Source organism: Aedes aegypti, chromosome 3 (genome assembly GCF_002204515.2).
Source record: "Aedes aegypti strain LVP_AGWG chromosome 3, AaegL5.0 Primary Assembly, whole genome shotgun sequence".
In the NCBI taxonomy this organism is placed as follows: Eukaryota; Metazoa; Arthropoda; class Insecta; order Diptera; family Culicidae; genus Aedes; species Aedes aegypti.
The window spans coordinates 352,854,623-352,879,424 of NC_035109.1; the positions used below are offsets into that span (position 1 = coordinate 352,854,623).

A 24,802-nucleotide genomic window follows, 5' to 3' on the forward strand; every position below is an offset into this window, starting at 1 on the left:
GAAGGGGGTGGGTGGGTATCCTTCAGATGTTACAGCTCATACAAAATTTGAAAAATCTTCATACAAAATGCGTTACGAGGGGGTGGGTGGGTGTCAAAAATGACCATTTTTAGCGTTATAAAATTTGTGAATAAACCCTTAGCTTCCTTTCAAGCGTTTTTAGTTGGATTTTTTTCCAACCAGCTAACATCCAACCATCGAGTCATTCCATGTAGCGGACCCCCAACGAGCGAATCCCCACTGTACCTGTCAAAATTGACAGGAACTGGCACCTTTGTTTTCAAGTTTTGTTGAAAAGCGAAAGAGAGAGAATTTCGCCGTGAAATGACTAATTAATGATTGTACATTTTCACCTCCTTGGGCCTTGAAATCGTCCCCAGGGGGGCGAATGCGCCCACCTTAAAATCGCTGCTCTATACCTTGCTCTACACTCAGAAACACGGTCAGTCACAGAATTACTAAATTTTAGTTATTTAGATTATTTTCTATCAGCCTCTCTTTCATTCTGCAGTAAATTTTATTCCTATTTGTCAATTCACCTGGGTTGATGCATCGCCAAGCTTCAACCCAGGCGAAATGACATCTAATGTAGAAATTCACAGCAGAATGAAAGAAAGGCAGAGAGAAAATAGTCATTAATGCATAAACTTTAGTAATTCTGTGACTATTTTTCATTTCTGAGTGTATGCGATGCTTCATTCAGTATTTAATGGGAGGCGTTTTCGTTCAGTGTATATGAAGAGAGCTGTGAAGCATTTTTTTGCTTTGTGATCTGTGCGTAGGTACCAAAATCCTACTCTTGACCAACTGTCAAAGTCCGCCTTTTTCGTCTTGCTTTTTTTCTGGACCGCGACAACGAAGTCTTGCACTTTTCCACTGTTCGTCGTCCGAAAAACATTGTGCGTGAAAAATAGTCAGGAAAATCTTTCTTTTTTATTAGTTTTTCCCAGTCATTTCCTCGCGTAGTGATCCCGATAATCGGAAGCAATCGACGCTTTTGTGAGTCCCCGTATTGTGGTGGTGTAAAAGTAGTGGAAACCCGCATTCCGAGTGTTGATTTCCGATTGGACCCTAAAATTTTCACCGTCCACACGAAGGCAAGGCAAGGAACCCCATTCTGGAGCACTACTTTTTGATACTACAGGTAGCAGGTACGGGAATCTCGTTTCACGGCGGATGGAACATGCTGAAATCAGAAGCCTGATTCGTGGTTCGAGTGGAATCGAGTAAATCAGAATCTATCCGGCGTCTTAATTTTCAAAGGTGGATAGTTTTTTGTTCCTTGTTTTGTGCATGGGTGACTGAAAATATTCTAGGTTTTCCTAAAGGACTCGAAGCTGAGTGTACTGAATTAACTATTGGACAGTGAAGAAAAGAAACTACTGTTTGAACCCACGAGAGTTATTGAGGAGATTAAACTGAGGAGCTGTAGCAGTTGGATAAATCCCAAAAGCAAATCCACACGATGGAGGAATCATACCTAAAGGATTTGGAAACGGCGGCGCACATCATAATGGTAAGAATGTCATCCGAATTAAGACGTCTCGCAATTCGACCTTGCCGAATCACAAACAGAAATAAATAGGTTTTATTACTTAAACAAGCGATAAAGTTTCCGTTTTCCATGAAAACTAGCAGCGCGTAACCAAAACAAAGCAACAAAATATTATCGATTTTTCCGTGCAATGGAAATTCATCCACCCACTCGCACACAAATGTACAAGTACCATACACTACTCGGGCCGTAACTACATTGTTGAATGCCAATTGCATTCACGCACGATGTTTTTGTGTTTACGGTAATCCACACAGGGCTCACAGCTGAAATGCACGTGGAGAATAGTTGTAATTACCATAACTCAATATCAACACTATCAGGTTACTCTTTGATGCATCTCTGTTAATAATTACAGGGGTCGATATTTTAATGCAATATTATGCAATAGTCTCAATATTTAAATACTGATCTCCAAAGAGCCATTTTAAACAAAATTCAGGACTGGTAGCGAGTCACGATAAAGACACTACTGCAACTAAAAGACATCAAATTCACTTTTTTTTTAAGCAGAATGGTCACTAAAGTTACTATTTTCAAGATCGGATAATAAAGAAACTATAGGTTGGGTTAACTTCCCAACCAGACAATAATGTTTCACAATTTTATGTTATTCTAAATACAATCACCAAATATTTATTATTTCATTTGGTAATCGAAATGTCAAGAGTTGTGGGGAATACTGGGTATGCTTGTAGAACAACTTTGGACCTTGAAATATTTAAATAAATTTTGTCGAAAACTAGGACTAATATTTGATAGACCAGCCGAATAATTTGCTCAATGTCAATATCTCCACCTACATTCTAAAAGAATCTCAACAAAACGTATTCAGAAGATAAGTCTGAGACTTTCAGGGATTCCAACCAAACATTAGGTATTCAAAGAGTTTGTCAAAACTCATCCAGCCTTAACGTGTAAATTTTATTTAAGGGTGTAATATATTGCTAGAGTTTATTCACAAGCCGAAAATGGTAATTTTTTAAACCCACCTATCCCCTTGTAACGCTTTTTGTATGCGCTATAACATTTCTCCCCCAAGGCTTTGGTTGACTACTGCTATACGTGATCAAACGTCGTCATCCCACCGCAAAATCAAGCTAGTGGTTGGAGGTGATGTTTTCTTCCAAAATGCTCGAAGTTAGTTCTAATAGGAAGCCGGATCCTATTCTTGGCACTTTCAATTCCTTTCGGCAGTGAGGTTTTTTGAAAGCTACAATGTTCATATTTGGCTACAATATGCGTTGTATTGAAACGCTTCTCATTGCAAATTTTCAGACAATTCGGCCGAGAAAAACCCCCCATGCCAAAGTGAATCATGGAAGTGCCCTACTGCCCATAATCACATAACAATCCCATGTCGACTTTTGACCGATTTGCGTTTTTGCATACATCAACTCAACATCGTCAAAAGATCGATAAAAACTGCTAAAAAAGTAGCCTTTGTAGTAGTATTTAATACACACTTGCTTGCACGTTGTTTAGAAAAAAAATATATTAGTGGATATTACACATAGTTATGTATTTTCAATTACGATGCATTACAGATTTTCTTTTTAGATAAGGCTTATACACTCATTAATCTCCTTTTATGTCCGTAGTTAATCATTTGGGTGGTATGAGGGGAATAAAAATAAATGAGGAACAAAAAATGAAATCAAATAAAGTTCATTCTACATTTTTCATTTAAATTTTGTAACGATTCTTTGCTGGTGCTCAGGAATATCGAACTAAAACTTATTTTTGCACTTTTCGATAACTGGTAAAATTGACTTAAGGAGTACTTGCTTGTAAGTGTGCAAAATAAAAACTTTTCAACGCAAAATCAATATTTCCATATAAAACCCATCAGCAATTGTCGTCTTCTTCATCTGCTTATTGGGAAAATACAAAAAGACTTTGGCTCGGCACATCCCACGAGCCACTGTATTTTATATCTGCGGTCAAAGCTTACAGAAGTTGCCTGAAACATTTGTTTCGTCATTCTGGATCTCCCATATAGCTAGATTCGTCCTGAATCAGGTTGTTCTGGAACATCTCGAATCATTTCCATCGGATTCCATTTCCGCATTATCCAAAAGATGATCTTCTAGGTCTCTCATGACTGCGACTCATGACTGTAAGCGCATTCCACATCATGACGTGTGTTTTGAGAAAGCACTCAATCCGATGTTTTTTTTTATCTGGTGATTCATCCTTGGATATACAGTATACTATCTGTAATTCGCTATTCCGTATCTCGATATTGAGTTATAGAACGTGTAGTAAATGTGGGTTTTCATGGATTCCTCGATGGTCCCTTTAACCTAAGTTACCCTGATTTTGTGTTTTAACACGATATTTCCCTAACTCGATAGTCGCCTTAACATCGAGTTACGGAGAGTTGACTGTACTATAATAACTATTTTTACGGCCAAAGAACATAAATAGCAAATGAAACAACCAGTGCAATAATAACAATGAGTGTTTTAGTAGCTGTCGAACGAGCCGATGAACGTGATGGGACTGGTATGCAAATACATTGGTATATTATATTGTATATAATAGCATAACAGTCTCGTTACGATTTTTGTGCATTTTAAGGCAAATTTTCAACTTGAATTCAAAAGAAATTTATTAGGTTTGTTCGTGTACTCAACAACAGTGATATGTAGAAATTTAACACATTTTAGGCCAAATAGAGACTCAAAATGGAGCGAAATTGTTTCCACATTTCAATCGTCTTTTTCTAAGTTTGTCGTTTTCCAACATGGGACTGTTGTGTGAAGCGGGGCAGCCTAGTGGAAGTAAACTTGGGACGATCGACGCGCCAGCGCCTCCATCCTTCATATAAAACATCTCCTCCGAACATAACACAGATAAACCAAGCGTGTGCTAGAATAATGGCGTAAGTCGATTTATCTCTTCTGTGAATAAAGGTAACAAGATGCGGGTCCATGCCGTTTGGCATACAGTCGTTTGGCATAATCGCCATTTGGCATAATAGCCGTTTGGCATAATTGTGAAAAACATTGGATTTGATCAAATTCCTTCCATTAAGCAAAGGAGTGTGGATAAACTGCTCAAGATCGTTCATTCCGTTGTCAGTTATTGATACAACATACTTCTAATCTTCATTTTTCAAAGAAACCAATTTCCAATAAAGCTCTTTACACGAAGAAATATTTTTACCTAATTTTTGAGTTTACTTTACCCAAAATTAAGTATATTAATTATAGTTTCAACCCAAAATCTCTCGGTTTTCTTTTTCTCCCACACGAATGTTGTCAAAAATAGAGAGAGCTGCATCTACCCAATGGGGGTACTTTGGCCCAATAAGCCAAATTTGGGTAAATTCAACTTTTCTTATGTTTGCATCGAAAGAACTCAATTTTGCGTTAAATCAACCCAAAATTGAGTATATTTTTCTAGTGGAATTAAAGCCAAACTACCTAGTGGGGACCTTGGAAATTTAGCGAAAATTGAGTTATTGGGCTCAACTACGGAATTGCGTTGAAACAACCCAAAATTGAGTTGAATTCCGTCTCCGTGTAGGAATTGCATCATACATGATTTCCGGGGTCATTATGTCCGGGATATTATAGCGCATTTTTAACAAAAATGTATCCAACGCCAAAGTTTGGGGGTCCCGTAGCCTCGAGGTTACGCTTTCGCTTCGTAAGCGGAAGGTCATGGGTTCGATTCCCAATCCCGCCACACAAAAAAAAAACTCCGTCCAGCCACCAGAAGAAGCTGCACGAAGGACCGTGTATTGGGGAACATCCTTTTTCGAATGATGCCAAACGACCATTATGCCAAACGACTATTATGCCAAACAACTGGTATGCCAAACTACTATTATGCCAAACGACTTTATGCCAAACGGCATTAGGCCAAATGGGGTTTGTTAGAATTTTTTCACTTCAGACCGCAGCGATGCTATCTTACGAACTGAGGTGAAAAAATGCTAACAAAATCTATCTTATCACCCTTATTCACAGAAGGGAGGATCGATGAAGAGAAATAGATCATGCGACTTACGCCCTTATTCTAGTACACGCTTGATAACAGACGTCACATTCATCATCTTTTGAACGATCGATTCGAAAAAATGGTAGGTGGTCAATCGACCACTTGCAGCGTTCGCATCGTTATAAATCTGCCATGGAGAGAACCCGATAATCTGCCACCTTACCGAGATCGTAGTCAGGTACTGAACATGGACACCTTTGAACAACGAAGACATGTCAACCAAGTAGTTTTCATCGTAAAACTTTCTAAAGGAGAGATTGATTGCCCAAATATTCTTTCTTTGCTGTCTCTGCATGTTCCATCGTGAATCATACGCAATCATACGCAATCTTCGTCCCGGTCAACATAGGACTAATTATGGTGCTAACGCTCCACTTCCTGCCGTGTTAAACCATTTTAATAAAGTACAACTTTTTTTTTATTTTAATATGTCGACGACTAGTTTTAAGCAGAAGATTGTCACCCAGCAACTACCGTAATAATAAGTTTAGGTCTTGTATAAATATAGAAAAAAAAAAACATTAGGGCTTGTTCCGATAAATAATGTATCCTAATAAATAAATAAAAATACTATATTTACAGTACATCTCACCGCATTACTAATACATTTTACAGAAATCATTTTCATCAATATTTGTTCTTTAAACTTCTTTGAACAAATATTGATCGGATTAATTGAGATACCTTTGAAAAATTTTCTATAAGAAGCCCTGCGAGATTTGTAACAATTGATGAAGTAATTAGTCGAAATAATCCTAGTCTAGTTCCCAAAAACAAATCGAAATAAATACTGGAGAAATTTCTGAAACAATTGTTGTGAGGAACGGTGAGAATTTCTGAAGGAACTTCTTTGTGTAAATAGCTTAAGGAGTTACTAAAAATCTGAATAGAAGGAAATATGGAATGTGGAAAACTCCATAACAATGCATATAGAAATCATTGAAGATAGCAAATCTAGACTTCTGATTGCTGACATGCAATGTGAGTGTAAAGATTTTATTGCGAACTATTTTTTAATCTTATGCGACTTAATTTGTGACAATAAAGTTGATTTGACAGCTGCTGCGGACTGTTTCATACGTACTTTGTACGTGTATACGGAAAGAAACAAAATGCATTGATGAACTCGGAAAATAGTGCTTTACGCGGGGAAACCCGTCACTCAAACGATTTCCGATACCGTTTTGTGCGGGAGTGATGTTATTTGTACAAGTTGTACGAGTTTTCACGTTAATTCTTATGCGAATTCTGGTTGTCTGGGTAAGATTATTCAGAGCGGAAGATTGCGTACCTGTCAAATACGACTTCGTAACAAGTTGATGGCGTATAATCTTAATTTAAATTTTTTGGTGAAATGCTGTGTAAAATTAATTTATTATTTCTAAATTGCCCTCTCCAATATACAGAAAGGGAGGGTGTAATCTCATGCACTACGGCACGAACAAACAATCAAAAATAAAACACAAAAAGCTTTACGGAGGAGAGGAAGGAGTGGTCTAAAATTAACAACTTCAGCATTATGTAATAAATAGACGCTTTTTAGGGGTAAAGGTACGAAACAAGATAAACAAGATACAATCCTGAATTGGTTCAAGCTTCATGTTTGCTATTCTCTAAGCTATCGCATATTTCAAGATATTGTGTTCTGAAAGAAAATTTATAATACAGTCGAAGCTTGTTATAACGACATCGCAAGGGACCGTCGTAATAGAGAAATGTCTTTATAGAGAACAGTTATAACATGAAAATATTTTTCAAGGGATCGAAAAAAGTTGCTATAGAGAGCTTTTGTCTCTATAAAAGTTGTCGTTATAGCTTCGACTGTATATGTAGGATACTGCTTTTTTCAAGAAATTTTAGTTTAATTGAGTAAAAAGAAGGTTTTTTTTACGATCATTGTTTTTGATAGTGTACTGCAACTAACTTATGATATCTTATCGTTTCAATACAGTTGGCCCAGATAGCCGTGGCGGTAAACGCGCAGCTGTCCAGCATGACCATGTTGAGGGTCGTGGGTTCGAATCCCGCTGGTCGAGGATCTTTTCCGTAAAGGAAATTTTCTCGATTCCCAGAGCATAGAGTATCTTCGTACCTGCCACACGATATACACATGCAAAAATAGTCAATCGGCAAAGAAAGCTCTCAGTCAATAACTGTGGAAGTGCTCATAAGAACAATAATCTGAGAAGCAGGCTTTTCCCAGTTGGGACGTAACGCCAGAAAGAAGAAGTTCAATACAGTTGATAAATTTTCAAGAAAACGAAACGTAACAGAAATAGGTATTTAAAATTCATTTTTCTTTGTGACTGTCATCAACAATGGTTTGTGACAATGTCCACCACAGGGTAGTGACCCAGTTTCGGAAGCTATGCTCAATAGATTTCTCCATGGATTCCTTAACCCTCTAATACCCAAATTTTTATGTTCGATCCAAGTATTATTTTTCGCTATCTAAAATCGATCTAAACACGTTTTGGGCATTGATTTATTTTTATTCGCAAATTTATGAATTTTGGTTCTTGATTTTTCTATTTTTTATTTTTGAAGATCTTTATCCTTTATCATTTTTTCTTGAAGCCTTTTCTGGGATTTTTGACAATAAAAAAACTTTAAGTTTTTGCAGTACTTTTGAAAATATAAAATTTTTTATTTTTTTCTGGAACATATTTTATTTTCCGTGTAAAGAACGGAAAAATTGATTTCAAATTATTTCAATTCCAACAGGCTCTTCTTCTATGATAGGTTGTTGTAGAAAAGTATAAAATGTATCAATTTTTGTATTACACGTCGAATTAGACACAGGCATTTGTGGGTTGCAGTTTTCGAACATATTTCAAAAATACTGAAATATTTCAAAAGTCGTAGAAAACTTTTTCAGTATGCGTGTTATGGCTCAAAGTTTAAACCAAAAATAAAATCATTTTGATTTCGGAGTCAAGAAAAAATACATAAAATTCCAAATGGTTAAAGCACGTTTTTAAACTAATTCTTACACTTTTTCTCAATGAGATTCCTTTGTGAATTTCATTGTACATCTAACAAAATTACTAGTATTACTATTTACTAGTGTCAAAAAAACTTTTTTTAAACCTTTTACATAACTTTTTTATTCATTCTTAATTTCAGGCCCCTCCTACGGTGGTCACCAAAGAGCAACGCCAACAATCGGAAAATATCTTTATGAACTTCCGCAAAACCAAATCCCCGTACGTCCTGTGCCAGACGATCTTGGAGAAATCCGTCGTCGATTTAGTGCTGTTTGAGGCTGCCGACGTTCTTAAAAAAGCTATCATTGCCGAATGGAAGTACATTCCGGACCAGGACAAAGCATCTCTCCGACAGTACTTGCTGAACTACATCATCCAGCGGGACATTCCAGTTTTCATCCGGGACAAGCTGCTGCAGGTGGTGGCAATCATGATTAAACGGGCTAGCCTGGAGGACGTTGGCGCCGAAAGAGCACAGATTATTGAAGAGACGAAGAAAATGCTCACTTCCGGTGACGTAAAACAGCAAATCCTTAGCTGCAGTATCATAATGGCTATTTTGGAAGAATACTGCAATATCGTCCGGTCGGATGACACCGGTCTTACCACCTACGAGCATTTCCGCGCAAAGAAGCAATTTGAAGATTCAGAACTGCTCAAGGTTTTTGTTATGACACTTCAATCGATGGAGGAACTAATCAAAATGTATGACGCCGGTAATTCAATGCATTCGTATCTGTTCAAGCAGATGTTGTCGGTTATGGAAACCATTCTGACATGGGGTTTCTTGCTTCCTAAATTACAAGTGATTCGTGTGCTACAACCATCGCTGTCCAAGAAAATCATCGATACCTCGGAAACGGTGACGAAAGCATTGCACGCTCCTCCACTACGATTACACGCCCAGTGGAAAAACATTATTTTTGAGCCTAAACTGTTGGAGATCTTCTTCTACATATACTGGAAGACAAGAGATAACGAGGAGCTGCAACCGAAAGCTTTGATATGCATTCTTCAGTTGTCCACTCTGAAGGGTCCCATCATCACCGAGAACAAGGACGAAAGTATGACCTATCTGGTCAATTATCTAACGCATTTCCTTTCCATGCTTTCTACGTAAGTTGTCATACGATGAAATCAAATAATTTTGTTTAGTTCTTATTATTTTTATATCTTTATTTCACAGGATCGAAATCAAAGAGAAAGAAGCATACAGTTTTTCACTTATATTGAGAAAATTGCTTCAGCTTCTACCACGAGCAGAGATCAAAGGACTTCCGAACAGCCTGTTTGAAGCTTACATGCAACAAAACTTGACATTAACGCTAAAATTTATTGAACTCTCCGCGATGGAGGAAGCCGTAAGTCATAGCTTGACGATAATTTGAAACACCACCTGATCATTCCATTCTTTTAGATGACCCCGGATGAAACAGTGTACATCGACGCTTTGGGCAACCTGCTAGAGATTTGGCTACACATTCTCAACGACAAGGAAAACTATCCGATCGAAGCTATGGTACCCTTCATCACGCAAATGTTTGAAAAGTACATTCAGTATCACCTCGCTGCACCAGACGGAATGCGAGGCGTTGGTCGAGATGGAGATTCAATCGACGAAATTGCCGAGTTTGAGGAATCCGATCGGGAGCGTTTCAAAGAGCAACTGATCATCATCGGATACTTTGGACGCGAAATTTTATCACATTCATTACCATTGCTCTCGAAATTGTTGGAGGATCGAACTCGAAGTTTGGGAACCCAGCTTCATATGCTTCATTCGACTAAAACAATGGACGCATGCAGTTCGAAAACTTTGGTAAATCTTTTTGAGGACATCCACTGGATTTTGTTGATTACTGGTCACGTATTGGCATTGGAAGCGGATGGAGAATCGGCAATGATACCGACGGAGATTCTGCAATTCTGTAATCAGTGCGTTGCCAACAATGTAACGGATGTGAACAATAGCTTAAAGCTGTTGGCTTCTCCCAATCAAGACATTCAAGAGATTGCAAACGCCGAGGTCAATGCAGATCCGGTGATCCGATTGATCGCTGCTGGTTTCCGACTGTGCGAGCTGGAGAAGAGTGCCATCGAAGTACGGATGTATCAGTTCCTTAGTCCCGAGTTGAGTACTACATTAGTATGGTTCCTGCGGCGATGGTCCGATGCGTATCTGATGCCGCTCAATGAAGATACGGTCAGTGCAACGTTCAAACAAGCCTTCGGAGCTGGATCTCAAGGTTCGGTTTGGGTAATAAACTATCTCCTGAACAAAATCTGCCTAAATGCTCAGTATCTTCGAGCGGAACAGTCCGTCATTGAGGAAACATGTGATCTGTTTTTGGTACTGCTTAGCCGGAAACCACGCTGCCAAGCTATTTTTGGCTCGGAATTCTTCCGATCAATTTGTGATCTGAAAAGTGTAGACCTGCCGGTATCGATCAAACGAAAACTGTTGAAAGGTTTCGTAATGGTTGGAGCCAGCGTGGAGAACGAAGAGCTACGAGCAGATTACTTGGGGAAAATCCTTCAACCCATCGAAGACAAGTATGATTTATCTACGTCCTCAAAAGGAGACATTCTGAAACTGTTTTTTTATTCAATTTTAGGTACAAAATGTTGATCTCACATCAAAATTTCCAATCCGTCTACCAGAATGAGGATGTTAAACTGAAGGTGATCGAAATCCTGGAAGAGCTGATCGGGTGCGTACAGGGCGCCTACTCTAACTCGTTGACGATCATTTTTACCAAAATTCAAGGCATTTGCAAAGAGATTCCTACTTTCTTGAATTTGTACCATAATTATACGGTAAGTACGTCAAACATGAAACAATGTTAAAACATGGGAAAATTAGAATTTGTTGCCACGATTAACTTTTTGTGAGAGATGTAGATATTGTTTAATTCTAATACACCAGCATAACCATTTGAGTCTTTGGTTCGATTTCCTGGGGAAATATTTGAGGGTCCATGAAATTAAATCAAATGCAAGGGTTAAAAAAATAAGGTAGTGCAACCCTGATTAGGAAGACTCTTCACCAACCTAAAAAGGCAAAAGTAGAGCAAACGGATTGATTTTACAGCAACAGACCCGGCAACGAATAAAGGACAATGATTGGAAAGTTGGATTTTGGAACGTGAGAACTTTGAATGATCCCGCGCATGTTGGGCTCCTGGCTCGTGAACTGCGGAATGTCGGCGTGAACGTGGCAGCTATGCAGGAAATACTTCATTCAAGTACCACATCAACTACAGCGGTGGCGACAGAGCAGAACGTGGAGTTGGCTTCATAGTGATTGGGAAGCAGATAAAGTGAATTATTCGGTGGAAACCGGTAAGCGACAGAATCTGTGTGTTGATAATGAAGGGCAAGCTTTTAAACTACAGCTTAATCAGTTTTTATGCGGTAACGAACGATAAGCACGATGACATGAAGCATGACTTCCATGAGAGCCTAGATAAGCCCTACGGGGAATTTCCAAAACAAGATTTCAATGCGCAGATCGGAAAAGAAGGCTTCTTCCGTTCTGTTATTGGAACACAAAGCCTTCATACCGTTATCAATAATAATGAACTGCTGCTTATAACCTTTGCTGCTGCTTGAGGGATGGCAATCCGCAGTACCTACTTTGCACGGCAGAATATCTGCAAACACACTTGGCGACATCAGAATGGCGATACCTGCTCCCAAACAGACCTATGAGACCCTATCCATGAAGCTGTGACCACAACGGCGCGGGATGTGATTGGCACTGGTTAACGACGAACGCGAAACGAATGGTTCGATGACGAGTGCCAGAGAGTGACAGACGTGAAGAATGTCGCCAGAAGCCGGAAAGGCAGCACGAGGAAAGGGTGTTAGCTGAAGCTCAAGATAGCATGAACCAGAATTATATGCGAAGATTTTATGCAACGGTAAATGACGCACGTCACAATACCGTACCAGTGTTCGCCATGTGCAATAATCGTGAAGGGAATTTGCTGATCGATAAAACGGCGGTGGCTGCCAGGTGGAAGGAGCGCTTTCAGCATTTGGTGAACGGCGAAAAAGAAAATGTGGCGAGAAACATATGAATATTGATAGATACGGTCAAGCAGTGGACCCACCGACCATGGGAGAGGTTAGAAAGACTATCAGCGAGCTGTAGCACTGCTGGGAAGGACGAGATCTTGGTCGAAATTCTCAAGCACGGAAGTGAGCAAATCTGCCTAAATGCTCAGTTTTACCAATCGATACACCGATACTTTTGATTAGTATGCAACTTGCTATGGTTGAATGTAGATATGTTGATCGCTATCTCCAACTGTGAAGTTGTTAATCCTTTTATCAACCCAAACCGTTTCATCAACAACAGATCTACACGTCCTCCGACTCCAGGGCATGAACAAAAGTGCTTTGCCAAATGCGCCGTTTATGATTCGAAAGTCCATACAAGCTCATCTTGGTGCTAACATTGAAGGAGACTACCCTGAGACCAACAGAAGTAGCTACGCGCTAAAAGTGAGGAATGTCTGCCACTTCGAAAAGCTGCAAAAGATGACCACACTTTCTGACGGTACTCCCATCGAGGTTATCGAACACCCAGCACTGAGCACAACGCATTGTGTGGTCAGTTGTCGCGATGTGATCGTTGGATCAGAATAAGATATCGCAGAGGTACGTAAAGACCAAGGAGTGAGACGAATCACCCGGAAATCCGATGAAACTGGGATCAATACCCCGACCCTAATTATCTCTTTGAGGGGAACCAATCAACCGGAGTATTTTAGACTTCGGTTATATTCGCTGTAGAACTCGTCCTTATTACCCGTCGCCCATGCAGTGTTTTAACTGCTGGTCTTTCGGGCATACGAAGCCACGATGTAAAATTGAAAAAGGAATCTGTGGTACATGCTTTGGAGATCACCCTTTTATCGCTGATAAGCCCTGCACCGAAGCGAAATATTGTAGTAAATGTGATACTATCCAGCATGCAATAAGAGAGCGTTCCTGTCCTGTTTATGAAAAGGGAACGATATCCAGCGTATCAAAATCGATCAAGATGTGCCCTACCCCGAAGCTATGCGTATCTACGAGGAGTCCAACAACCTAAAAACGTACGCGAAAATAACAGCAACAGAAACTACCAACAATCTTGCAAACCTCAATCAGAAGATCGACGAACTTACGGAGATGGTAAAGATGCGCGACAGACGCATTGAACAGCTCGGGAGCGCTTTTTATTGCCAAAATACATCAACTTCAAACCTGGACGGAAATTCCGCAGCAGTCGATTGTGTCCCTTCCAGCTTCCAACCAATGCTAGATAAACTAGAAGCGATGTTCAATCGAGTTATTAAGAATTTAATAGCGGCCAACATAGAAATGCAGAAGGAAGTACAAAGCTCCATCAATACGTCTATCAACATTGCACATAACGCGCTCATCCAAGAAGATTCCGTTATCGAGTTTGCAACCCCAATTGAAAGCGCTCTTTCCCAAAACCCTTACACCTGACAAACAACAGCCTAATGATGATCCGCTAAATCTTTCTAGTGACGATTATCATACTCCCGACAACAACCTGAACTCTTCTAAACACATGGGAACCCCAAGACCCACTGTTTCTCCCAAGATCAACAAAAAGACGACATCAAACATCACAAGAAGCCATCCTCTCACTCCTAAACGTCCTTATAGTAAAGCAAACTCACCTGATAAGCTACAGGACAGTGTAAACGCGTCGAAGGTACAAAGGCAGTCCTCTCTTACTCGGAAAAACGTCAGCAAAAACTCTAAATAGCTTTCCCATAAAAACACCATCAACCAAACGAAACACCCTCAACACGCTCAACATGACTCCACCGACTCCACAACCAATAGGCGAAGACATTTGTCTAGGCTCTACCTCAAGTAGCCGGGGCGCCGTTGGACCGGGAGCCAAACCCCTACCGGAACCTTCAGCTCGACTCCTGCAATCGAATAGTAAGCTAGATGAAGAAAAACAGCGCCTCGAGCAGTCGGGGCGCCGGCAGACCGAAAGCCCGGACCCAATCGGAACAGCCGGTTCGATTCCGACACTCGAAGGACGAAGATCCAGCGATAGCTTCTGGTAGCTGGGGCACCGACAATGCGGACGTTTTTTCCACACCGGTATTGGCGGACAACCCTCAACGCCGGGGGGAAGCTGAAGGAGGGACGGACAAGGGTGAGAACACCTATTTCCCTCAGGACGTCGAGGGAATCAAGACCGGTATGCCGTTAGATCTCGAGACGCACAAAGGGGGCATCCCCTGTCCCTCGAAGGACAGCGTGGGATTCAAGAACAATCAGCTAGCTTTACTCGAGCACAGTACAACTGCAAACGAAATAAACACCTTTTTTTCCTACCGTCGGGACATCCTTGCCCTTGGTGGGTGAATCAACCCCACCTGCCACTGGTCTGGCTCTGTCTTGGTCGGCTCATTCCTCAAGTCCCCCGGGTTCCAGTACGCAAACCAGTGACACCAACCGTTCTTGCACACTGAGTAACGTGTCGATTTCTTGCATCGGCACCACAAATTTTCCCACACCGTCTCTTCCATGGCCCACCAACTTTATCCTTCAATGGAACATCAATGGTTTCCTAAACAACTTGAGTGACCTCAAAATTCTCACGCAGACCAGCCCGCCCCTGGTGTTTGGCCCTCCAAAAACTGAGCAAAGTCACTACAGAGCAACTAAATCGGTCCCTGCGAGGTCAATACGAGTGGACAATAAAAAAAGGGAACAATTTTCGACACTCCGTCGCCATTGGGGTCCTACGTATCATCCCATTTGAGTTTCTCCACCTCAGAAGCAATATCCCTGCCGTGGGTGTTCGACTGCAAAGTCCGCTGAACATCTCCGTAATAAACGTATATTTTCCTTGTGGGCCGCTTCCGAATCTCCACGGACAAATCCAAAGTATGTTAGAAGCCGCTCCCGGGCCCATAATATGCCTGGGGGATATGAACGCTCATCACCCTTCTTCTTCTTCTTTCTGGCATTACGTCCCCACTGGAACAGAGCCTGCTTCTCAGCTTAGTGTTCTTAAGAGCACTTCCAAAGTTATTAACTGAGAGCTTACTGTGCCAATGACCATTTTTGCATGCGTATTTCGTGTGGCAGGTACGAAGATACTTTATGCCCTGGGAAGTCGAGAAAATTTCCAACCCGAAAAGATCCTCCACCGGTGGGATTCGAACCCACGACCCTCAACTTGGTCTTGCTGAATAGCTGCGCGTTTACCGCTACGGCTAACTGGACCCCGCTCATCACCCTGCTTGGGGTGGAAATCGTGCAGATCCCAGTGGGACTACTCTCCTCGATCTTTTCGAAGAACTCGACTTAGTAGTACTCAACGATGGTTCCGATACTTTTTACAACGGTCACTACTCGAGCGCCATCGACGTCACCGCAGTTAGTCGCTCAACTCTGCCCAAGCTTCAATGACACCATCATCCGATTCAGATCACCAAATCTGCTAGTTCTCCGATCACTACTCGTTGTACAAGATGGTTGTATGAACGCGCCAACTGGGAGATATACAATGCTTCTGTTCGGGAAGCACTTCGGGCTGACGATCCCACTAGTATCCCGGAATTTAACGAACGCATTCGCAAAGCAGCTGAGGCTGCAGTACCCAGATCAAGCAACAAGATCGGACGAAAAGCACTTCATTGGTGGACGGATGATACACGAAAAGCCGTCACGGCTAGAAGAAAAGCACTCCGTGCTGCAAAGCAGCTGCCTCTTGGCCACCCTGAGAAAGAAAGCACGCTTAATCGCTATCGTATGCTGCACATCCAGTGCAGACAAATTATCAGGAACGCTAAACGCACTAGTTGGGAAGAGTTTCTGGAAGCTATGAACGTCTCACAAACTTCCGCAGAGCTTTGGAACCGAGTAAACGCACTCAGCGGCAAAAGAAATTTCGCTCCGCTGTCAATACAGTTACAAGATAAATTTGTCACCGATCCCGTTGCAGTCGCCGATATCCTTGGAACATATTTCTCAAGTCTCTCGGCTATTGATAGCTACGACGACCTGTTTAAGCGCCGTTATAACCCCTCGACAGCCTCTGTTCTTAATTTCCCCGTTCCATACGATTTAAGAGATGCAGCAATCAACCAACCTTTCTCACTCCAGGAATTAAAATTCGCTCTTAGTCACAGTAAAGGCAAGTCAGCTGGATCTGATGGCATCGGATATCCGCTGCTCAAAAATCTGCCGTTTACCGGGAAAATCAAACTTCTGGAAATTCTCAACCAGATCTGTATGTCGGACACTTTTCCAGCTGAATGACAAGAAAACCTCGTCGTCTCCATACCCAAAGCCAACAATTCCACTCGCGGACCATCAAGCTACCGGCCGATTGCGCTTACTAGCTGTCTCTCTAAGATTATGGAACGAATGGTCAATAGACGGCTCAAACAACAACTGGAGGTCGAAGGCCATCTTGGCCGCCGACAACACGCCTTTAGAGCTGGATATGGGACTAACAGCTACTTAGCTTCTCTGGACGATATTCTTCACAACGCACATTCCGAAGGGCTACACACTGAGGTGATCTCTCTGGACATTTCCAAAGGCTTCAACCGCACCTGGACACCTCTGGTACTCAAACAGCTTGTGGAATGGGGAATGTCCGGGCACGTTATCCACTTCATCAAAAACTTTTTATCCAATCGCACTTTCTGTGTACTGTTTGGTGACAACACATCCAGGCTTTTCACCGAAGAGACCGGCGTACCTCAAGGATCAGTTATCGCAGTCACTCTTTTCCTTGTGGCGATGAACGGTGTTTTCAGAAACCTCCCAAGTGGGATTTATGTTTTTGTATACGCGGATGATATCTTGCTGGTAGTTCCTGGCCGCACGCCAGTTCGCACCAGAATTAAAGCTCAAGCTGCTGTCAACGCCGTCGTCAAGTGGACCTCGTCGGTGGGATTTACTCTGTCAGCACCCGAAAGCATTCGTTGTCATATTTGTAACACTGGGCACCGAATTACCGGGTCCCCTATTACCATTCAAGGACAACCCATCCCACTTAAAAAGACCGTCAAAACACTTGGGATCATAATTGAAAGAGAGCTTACATTCAAGCATCATTTTGAGTCAGTAAAAACAAATTGTCGTACTCGGCTAAACCTACGGCTAAACGTACAAGCTCTCGTCCACATCGATCTAACAATCGGGCCATACGTTTTCGAGTTGCTCAAGCAATTATCGATAGCCGTCTAGTCTATGGCCTGGAATAAACATGCATAGCTACCGAAACCCTCGCACCAGTGTACAATACCTACGTTCGCATCGTCTCCGGCCAGTTACCATGTACCCCGGCGGAAGCCGCCTGCACTGAAGCTGGTATACTTCCTTTCCGCTGTGTTATATCCAATTATCTGCAAGAAGGCCGCTGCTTTCGCCGAGAAAACCTCCGGGAATGAAAGGATCTTCCTCCTCTCCGAGGAGTGCAGAATACTTCGTACGGTAGCCAACGTGGATCTCCCTCCAGTGGCCAAGATTCATTGGTACGGAGACAAGAGTTGGCAGTCAGAAAAACCAAAGATCGATAGTACAATCAAGCACCGGTTTCGTGCCGGTGACAACTCCATCACACTTCGAGCGTCCGTTATTGAATGGCTTCGTAATAACTACCCCGACCACCTCCACAGATACATTGATGGCTCCCTATCGAACCGTGGCGTGGGAATCGGCATCTCTGGAAGGCACGTTTCGAGAAGCCTAAGGCTTTCCCCATTATGTTCCATCTTCTCCGTCAAAGCCGCCGTCGTTTTTATCGCGGTTACTACTCTTGCTGAACAACCCATCTTAATACTTACCGACTCAGCTAGTGTAGTATCAGCTCTTCAGTCCGAGTCCCCCGCCCATCCATGGCTTCAAGGTATTTTACGGTTTGCCCCACCTGACACAACCTTTGCGTGGATTCCTGGACATTGTGGTGTACCTGGAAACACAGCTGCTGATCGCCTCGCTGGTACAGGATACGCGTCATCAAGGTATACCAACAAGGTTCCTTTCCAGGACATCAAAAGATGGATAACCAAGTTCGTCAACGCGCAGTGGGCAACTTAATGGTCCCAGCAGAGCACGTGTCATCTACGCAAGATCAAACAAGATACTCAACCATGGACCGACGTTATTTCATTGAAAGAACAGCGGATCATCTCCCGACTGAGGACTGGATACACCCGTTTATCACATAACATGGAAGGCTCACCTTTCCAAGGTGGAGCACTACCTGTGCGTCTGCCCCCAGTACGAAATTCAGCGTACAAACCATGGACTAACCGGGAGCATTCGGGAAAACCTATGCAACGATACGAGTACACTCAACACTATCATCTGTTTCCTGAAAGATTCAGGACTATATTCCCAAATGTAACCTCACCTCTACTTTTTCCTGCAGTCGAGGTATCTTTGCCGGTGAAGGGTTTCGACTCATGCCTCTTCTCCCTTTTCGATCTAGCGTGGAACGGTTAAGCTTGTTGCTGGTGGCTAATTTCATCCCACCGAAAGCATGATTTATGACATTTAAAATTTGTGTTAGTTAATCTGTGTATCTAAATATGTTGCTAGCAATTGATTGATACTTTGTGAAACTCTTCTTGATTAATGGCAGCCCTTCTGGCGCCTGTTTTGACAAATGGTGATGAACTAGCCGTGTGCGCTAATAATCAATTTAATAAAGAAAAAAAAAAAGATACTTTTGAAAGTATGAGAGGAGAAAATCGGGTTGCCTGTTAACCTTTGCTTTTTAAAGGAAATTTGCAGAATAAATTCCATGGGTATTTTATCTGATTCTGAATATTGACCATCAAAAACATACTACCTTCTAAGTAGTTACCAAAAAACAAAACAAGATGATTTTATTTGTAATAATGTTGTCTAAACATATCTTTCCAGATTATTGTCGAGCTGATTTTGGAGCTAGTTTGTGAGATCGTGTCCAACATTGCCAACGTATCCTCGGAAAAAGCCATCAGGACGGCCATCTTGGAGTGCTGCTTCTCGGTGATCCGAATCTACGTGAAAAACAACTCCAACCGTGTGTCGTTGGATACCGCCAACCAGGATAGTGATCCGGTGGATCTGATTCTTATTCTTAAACTGATCAACCACCTAACGTCGAAATTGCTCTTCACGGATGACTTTGCCGGTTCGGATGAAACCAATGCTCAGTCGTCGGAGATTTGTATTTTTGGTATCACGCACATCGTACCACTGATCACGATCGATCTAATCAAGTATCCAGATCTCTGTATGCAATACTACAGCACGATCACATCGTTCATCGAGGAGAAGTCACATATTGTGAGTACAGGGGCGTTTTTGGCAAGTGTGTTTTATTAACAGTAAATTGTATCCTCAGATTCCCACGTTGCATCCAGACTTGCTGAAACAGCTGCTGGGATCGATCGAGCTGGGCCTAAGTTCCTTCACTTCGGAAATCGAGTGCAAGTGTTTGGAATTCCTGGAAATCTACGCCAACAGTGTGTACTTCAACCAGGATCCTCAGGCACCGATGGCTCAACTGCTGCTTCCGTTCCTCAAGCTGATGCTAGACATGATCTTCGGCCAAAAGATTGATTTGAACAACACAATGGACTGGTACCGGACGGTGTTTGTGATGATCTGTTGTTTCCCGGAGCATTACAAGGAATTGTTGCACAACTTCCTCAGCGAGCAGTTTGATTCGGAGGCAAGTTTGGGCAAGGATCTGGTTGAAAGTATGGCCACGGTAAGTAATATTGAGTTCGTTAACAATCGGTTAACAAAGTCCAAGTTTATCGATAAATTTGACAAATTTGTCGTGCTGGTTAGTACAATGGTGAAGAAATAAACTGGTTTTATTTTACTATTTGGTTACGAGAAATTGAATAAGGAAAAAGAATATTGCTTTTTTTTTTTGAAACAGTAAATATGACTATCTCTTTTTTGTGTTTCTCTAAAAGTGATAATGTACGCTAGAAAAGATATCTGCTGTTCTAACATTTACATTTCAATGCTTGAAAGATAAGATTCGAGCATAAACGATCGAAGAGCACAAATGAAGAGATTGACCTACCAGAAACAAATGGTAACACCAAAAGTCCGGTCGATGGGTATCGAATGATTGTACTTGTAGATTATATAGGAAACTTTAACTATGTACTACATTTGCCATGTACTGAAGGCAGTTTTGTGTCTTCGTGTTATGTTATTCTGCGTTTACTTTTTGTGATCGTCTTTTAAATGTATTGCTATTTTGAGAAACTTTTTTTTAATGGGAATCGTCGAATGTTTTCTGTAGTACGATGGAGGATAGCGATCGATCTTGTAAATCTGTATGTAGGTAGGAATGTGTACTTAGATAGGGGCATGAACATAACAGCCATTTATTCCTCTTTGTGCGAATTTCGGTCCAATCGTTTTTGTTTCATGTTTTATCGTTATCATCTTTAAACATTTCGACTTTAAGTAGAGAACTGTACAGTTTTTAAATAATTCCATGGCCTTTCTCTTGTTGATAGACATGATCTTACTCTTACTGACTGTCCTATAGTCTGTCGAAAAAAAAAGAATCACTTTACTCTGGAGCACTGTGCAAAGCTTATGGCATACAACACAATCACTTAACAGTTGTAGGTTTACTTTTTTTCCTTTCAAATTTAAGAAAGTCCTCTCGAAGAAACGGAAACTCTCACGTGGTACGATTAGGTAACAAAACATACATTGTCATAAAAAAATATTATCGGGAAACGATCTGAGGGAGGTTGGATTAGGAAACAATGTTTTGAGGTCGAATTTTACACGCACTTTTTGCATAACTTTTTAGTAACAGTATCAAAGTAGTGAATCAAAATGAAGTAAAAACTATATATTTATACAAAAGATGTAATGTAATGACGACATTAAAATAGTTTTTTGAATGGATGAATAACTTAACGATCTGTAACGTTTCAGAATGAACGTCTGATGTGGAGTTATTTCATGTAACGAAATTGGTATGAATTTGTAAACGACTTTCGATTATTTATTCACTTTATTATACGCTTCGCTGTTGAAGAGAAATCGGTCAGACACTAGAGTATATTTTACCGTATAATTATTATAATTAAGCGTTACATTTTATAAATAGGATCAGATTTTTACCATCGTTATGTGAACAAAGACTAAACTTCTTATACCGTTACATTCATGTGTGCATTCATTGTGCAGCGATTTTGTGGTGTCACCAAAAGATTACATTCATCAGTTTTTATTTCGTGTGTAGTTCATTAGAAAACGTAAACCATAACATTTTCTATATTTTGAAACCTTGTGAACCTTTTAGAAGCCATTACTTGTAAAGTTTTTGCGAAAGTACATTGGACATCATCTTTTTCGTGTAAATAACGTTTTTGTCGGTCATAAAGTACGTGTTCTGTTGTACTATATATTTATAAGCCAAGCATCTTTCCTCGGAAGTGAAACAATTTATCTAAAACCCAATAGAGATTATCGAAATAAAATTGGAAAAAGTATATTTCTCCTTTCTAGTTAATATCTACAACACCCAGAAGACAGCCCAGTTTACTTCTGGAGTTTGAACAAATTGTTGAAATTTTACTGGCACTCTTTTGAAAACAATCAAACATTAGAACACACAAGCATGAATACCCAAAACCCAATCTCTCTTTCGTAGAATAGATGGTAAGTTTTAAACAAAGTCATGAACAGATATACGCGCATGTGTACAACAAATACAAATACACCTATCCACAAAGCAAAAGAACAGCGTTAGAGAAATGCGTTCATTCGTATCAATATCAATTCCCAACCGGAAACAGCAATCCTGTTCGGTGCTCAAGCCGAAGACATTGAAAACTAAGACTCGAGATCAGAAAAAAGCATTTTGCGCACTCGAATCGCACGTAACCGCGCAAACCACGCATGGCAGCAGTTACCGTGCCGCCGTTAGCTCAGTGCTGGATACGTGTGAATCGATGTAACTTATTACTTTCTAAAAGTACAAAATAACCAGTCACATGGAGCGATATACTTGAAGCAAACTAGACACCCAAAAGTAAAGAAACATTTTGGGAGAGTGAATCACGGATATTAGCTAAGCGATTTTAAATTTATCTTTCCGAAAAGTGATACTGACGTAAAATGAAACAAATAAAAAGAAAACTTGGATCCAGGTATTATTCCTGCGTAAATGAATAAAAAAGATACATGTTATTGATCCGAAACTACTTTCGTACTAATCTAGTGGTGTATTGTGCGTACGTGGAAGTCCTCTATCTGTCGGCTTGATTCGTTGGCGTTACAAATCGTTTCCTTGATCTCCTATATGAATCTTTGTTCGTCCATCTGACTGTCAAGATATTGGAAGCATTCAACATTATCCACTGCTTCTAACACATTTTTCTTACTTGGAGGAACTTTGCGAATAGAAAAAGTGTGAAAATGACTCACGCTCGTCGACCTAATAAAATCAGCACCACTCTGCATGAGGTGGACAGAGAATTGGCATTGCCTTTCTCTCCCGGAACCCCGTCACAGAATTCTGGGACGGGCCAGAGCATATAGCACTTTGATATTCCGAATATAGCGACCATGACTTTTGGTTGAAGTATTGAACATCTTCCTTGATGATGAGCCCGATGGGCGTTATCCCGGCTCTTTAAATAGAAACCGTTCGGTATGAGCTTGTTACTCTTAAGTACATGATCCTATACGTGCTTTCCAATCGCTTTAGATTTCTGCTAGTTCTAAGCGCTTTTGACCAGATTTGTCCTCCATACCTTAGTATAGATAGCGCCACGCTTGCCAGGAGCTTATAGGCATTTTCAACGTGGCTAGCGAAGCTAAGCTTGTCATCGATCATTACCTCAAGATGCCTAAAGGATCGCTTGGACTCTATGGTGCAATCACCTACCACCTCTTTTCCTTGTGGCGATGAACGGTGTTTTCAGAAACCTCCCAAGTGGGATTTATGTTTTTGTATACGCGGATGATATCTTGCTGGTAGTTCCTGGCCGCACGCCAGTTCGCACCAGAATTAAAGCTCAAGCTGCTGTCAACGCCGTCGTCAAGTGGACCTCGTCGGTGGGATTTACTCTGTCAGCACCCGAAAGCATTCGTTGTCATATTTGTAACACTGGGCACCGAATTACCGGGTCCCCTATTACCATTCAAGGACAACCCATCCCACTTAAAAAGACCGTCAAAACACTTGGGATCATAATTGAAAGAGAGCTTACATTCAAGCATCATTTTGAGTCAGTAAAAACAAATTGTCGTACTCGGCTAAACCTACGGCTAAACGTACAAGCTCTCGTCCACATCGATCTAACAATCGGGCCATACGTTTTCGAGTTGCTCAAGCAATTATCGATAGCCGTCTAGTCTATGGCCTGGAATAAACATGCATAGCTACCGAAACCCTCGCACCAGTGTACAATACCTACGTTCGCATCGTCTCCGGCCAGTTACCATGTACCCCGGCGGAAGCCGCCTGCACTGAAGCTGGTATACTTCCTTTCCGCTGTGTTATATCCAATTATCTGCAAGAAGGCCGCTGCTTTCGCCGAGAAAACCTCCGGGAATGAAAGGATCTTCCTCCTCTCCGAGGAGTGCAGAATACTTCGTACGGTAGCCAACGTGGATCTCCCTCCAGTGGCCAAGATTCATTGGTACGGAGACAAGAGTTGGCAGTCAGAAAAACCAAAGATCGATAGTACAATCAAGCACCGGTTTCGTGCCGGTGACAACTCCATCACACTTCGAGCGTCCGTTATTGAATGGCTTCGTAATAACTACCCCGACCACCTCCACAGATACATTGATGGCTCCCTATCGAACCGTGGCGTGGGAATCGGCATCTCTGGAAGGCACGTTTCGAGAAGCCTAAGGCTTTCCCCATTATGTTCCATCTTCTCCGTCAAAGCCGCCGTCGTTTTTATCGCGGTTACTACTCTTGCTGAACAACCCATCTTAATACTTACCGACTCAGCTAGTGTAGTATCAGCTCTTCAGTCCGAGTCCCCCGCCCATCCATGGCTTCAAGGTATTTTACGGTTTGCCCCACCTGACACAACCTTTGCGTGGATTCCTGGACATTGTGGTGTACCTGGAAACACAGCTGCTGATCGCCTCGCTGGTACAGGATACGCGTCATCAAGGTATACCAACAAGGTTCCTTTCCAGGACATCAAAAGATGGATAACCAAGTTCGTCAACGCGCAGTGGG

General features: G+C 41.5%; 1 protein-coding gene across 2 annotated transcripts; it reads left to right on the forward strand.

Moving 5' to 3' along the window:
• The first annotated feature begins 828 nt into the window (after window positions 1–828).
• Window positions 829–22,595, forward strand: LOC5568263 (exportin-4). Of its 2 annotated transcripts, none has more exons than XM_021855063.1 (8): window positions 829–1,263; window positions 1,317–1,516; window positions 8,693–9,669; window positions 9,740–9,914; window positions 9,971–11,106; window positions 11,169–11,370; window positions 19,489–19,896; window positions 19,955–20,425. In XM_021855063.1, the coding sequence occupies exons 2-8, from the start codon at window positions 1,466–1,468 to the stop codon at window positions 20,423–20,425; spliced, it is 3,420 nt and encodes a 1,139-aa protein (XP_021710755.1). In that variant the 5' UTR covers window positions 829–1,263; window positions 1,317–1,465. The 2 variants fall into 2 exon arrangements, with proteins under 2 accessions (XP_021710755.1, XP_021710756.1); XM_021855064.1 differs by having other exon boundaries at window positions 855–1,263; window positions 1,329–1,516; window positions 19,955–22,595.
• Window positions 22,596–24,802: the final 2,207 nt, after the last annotated feature.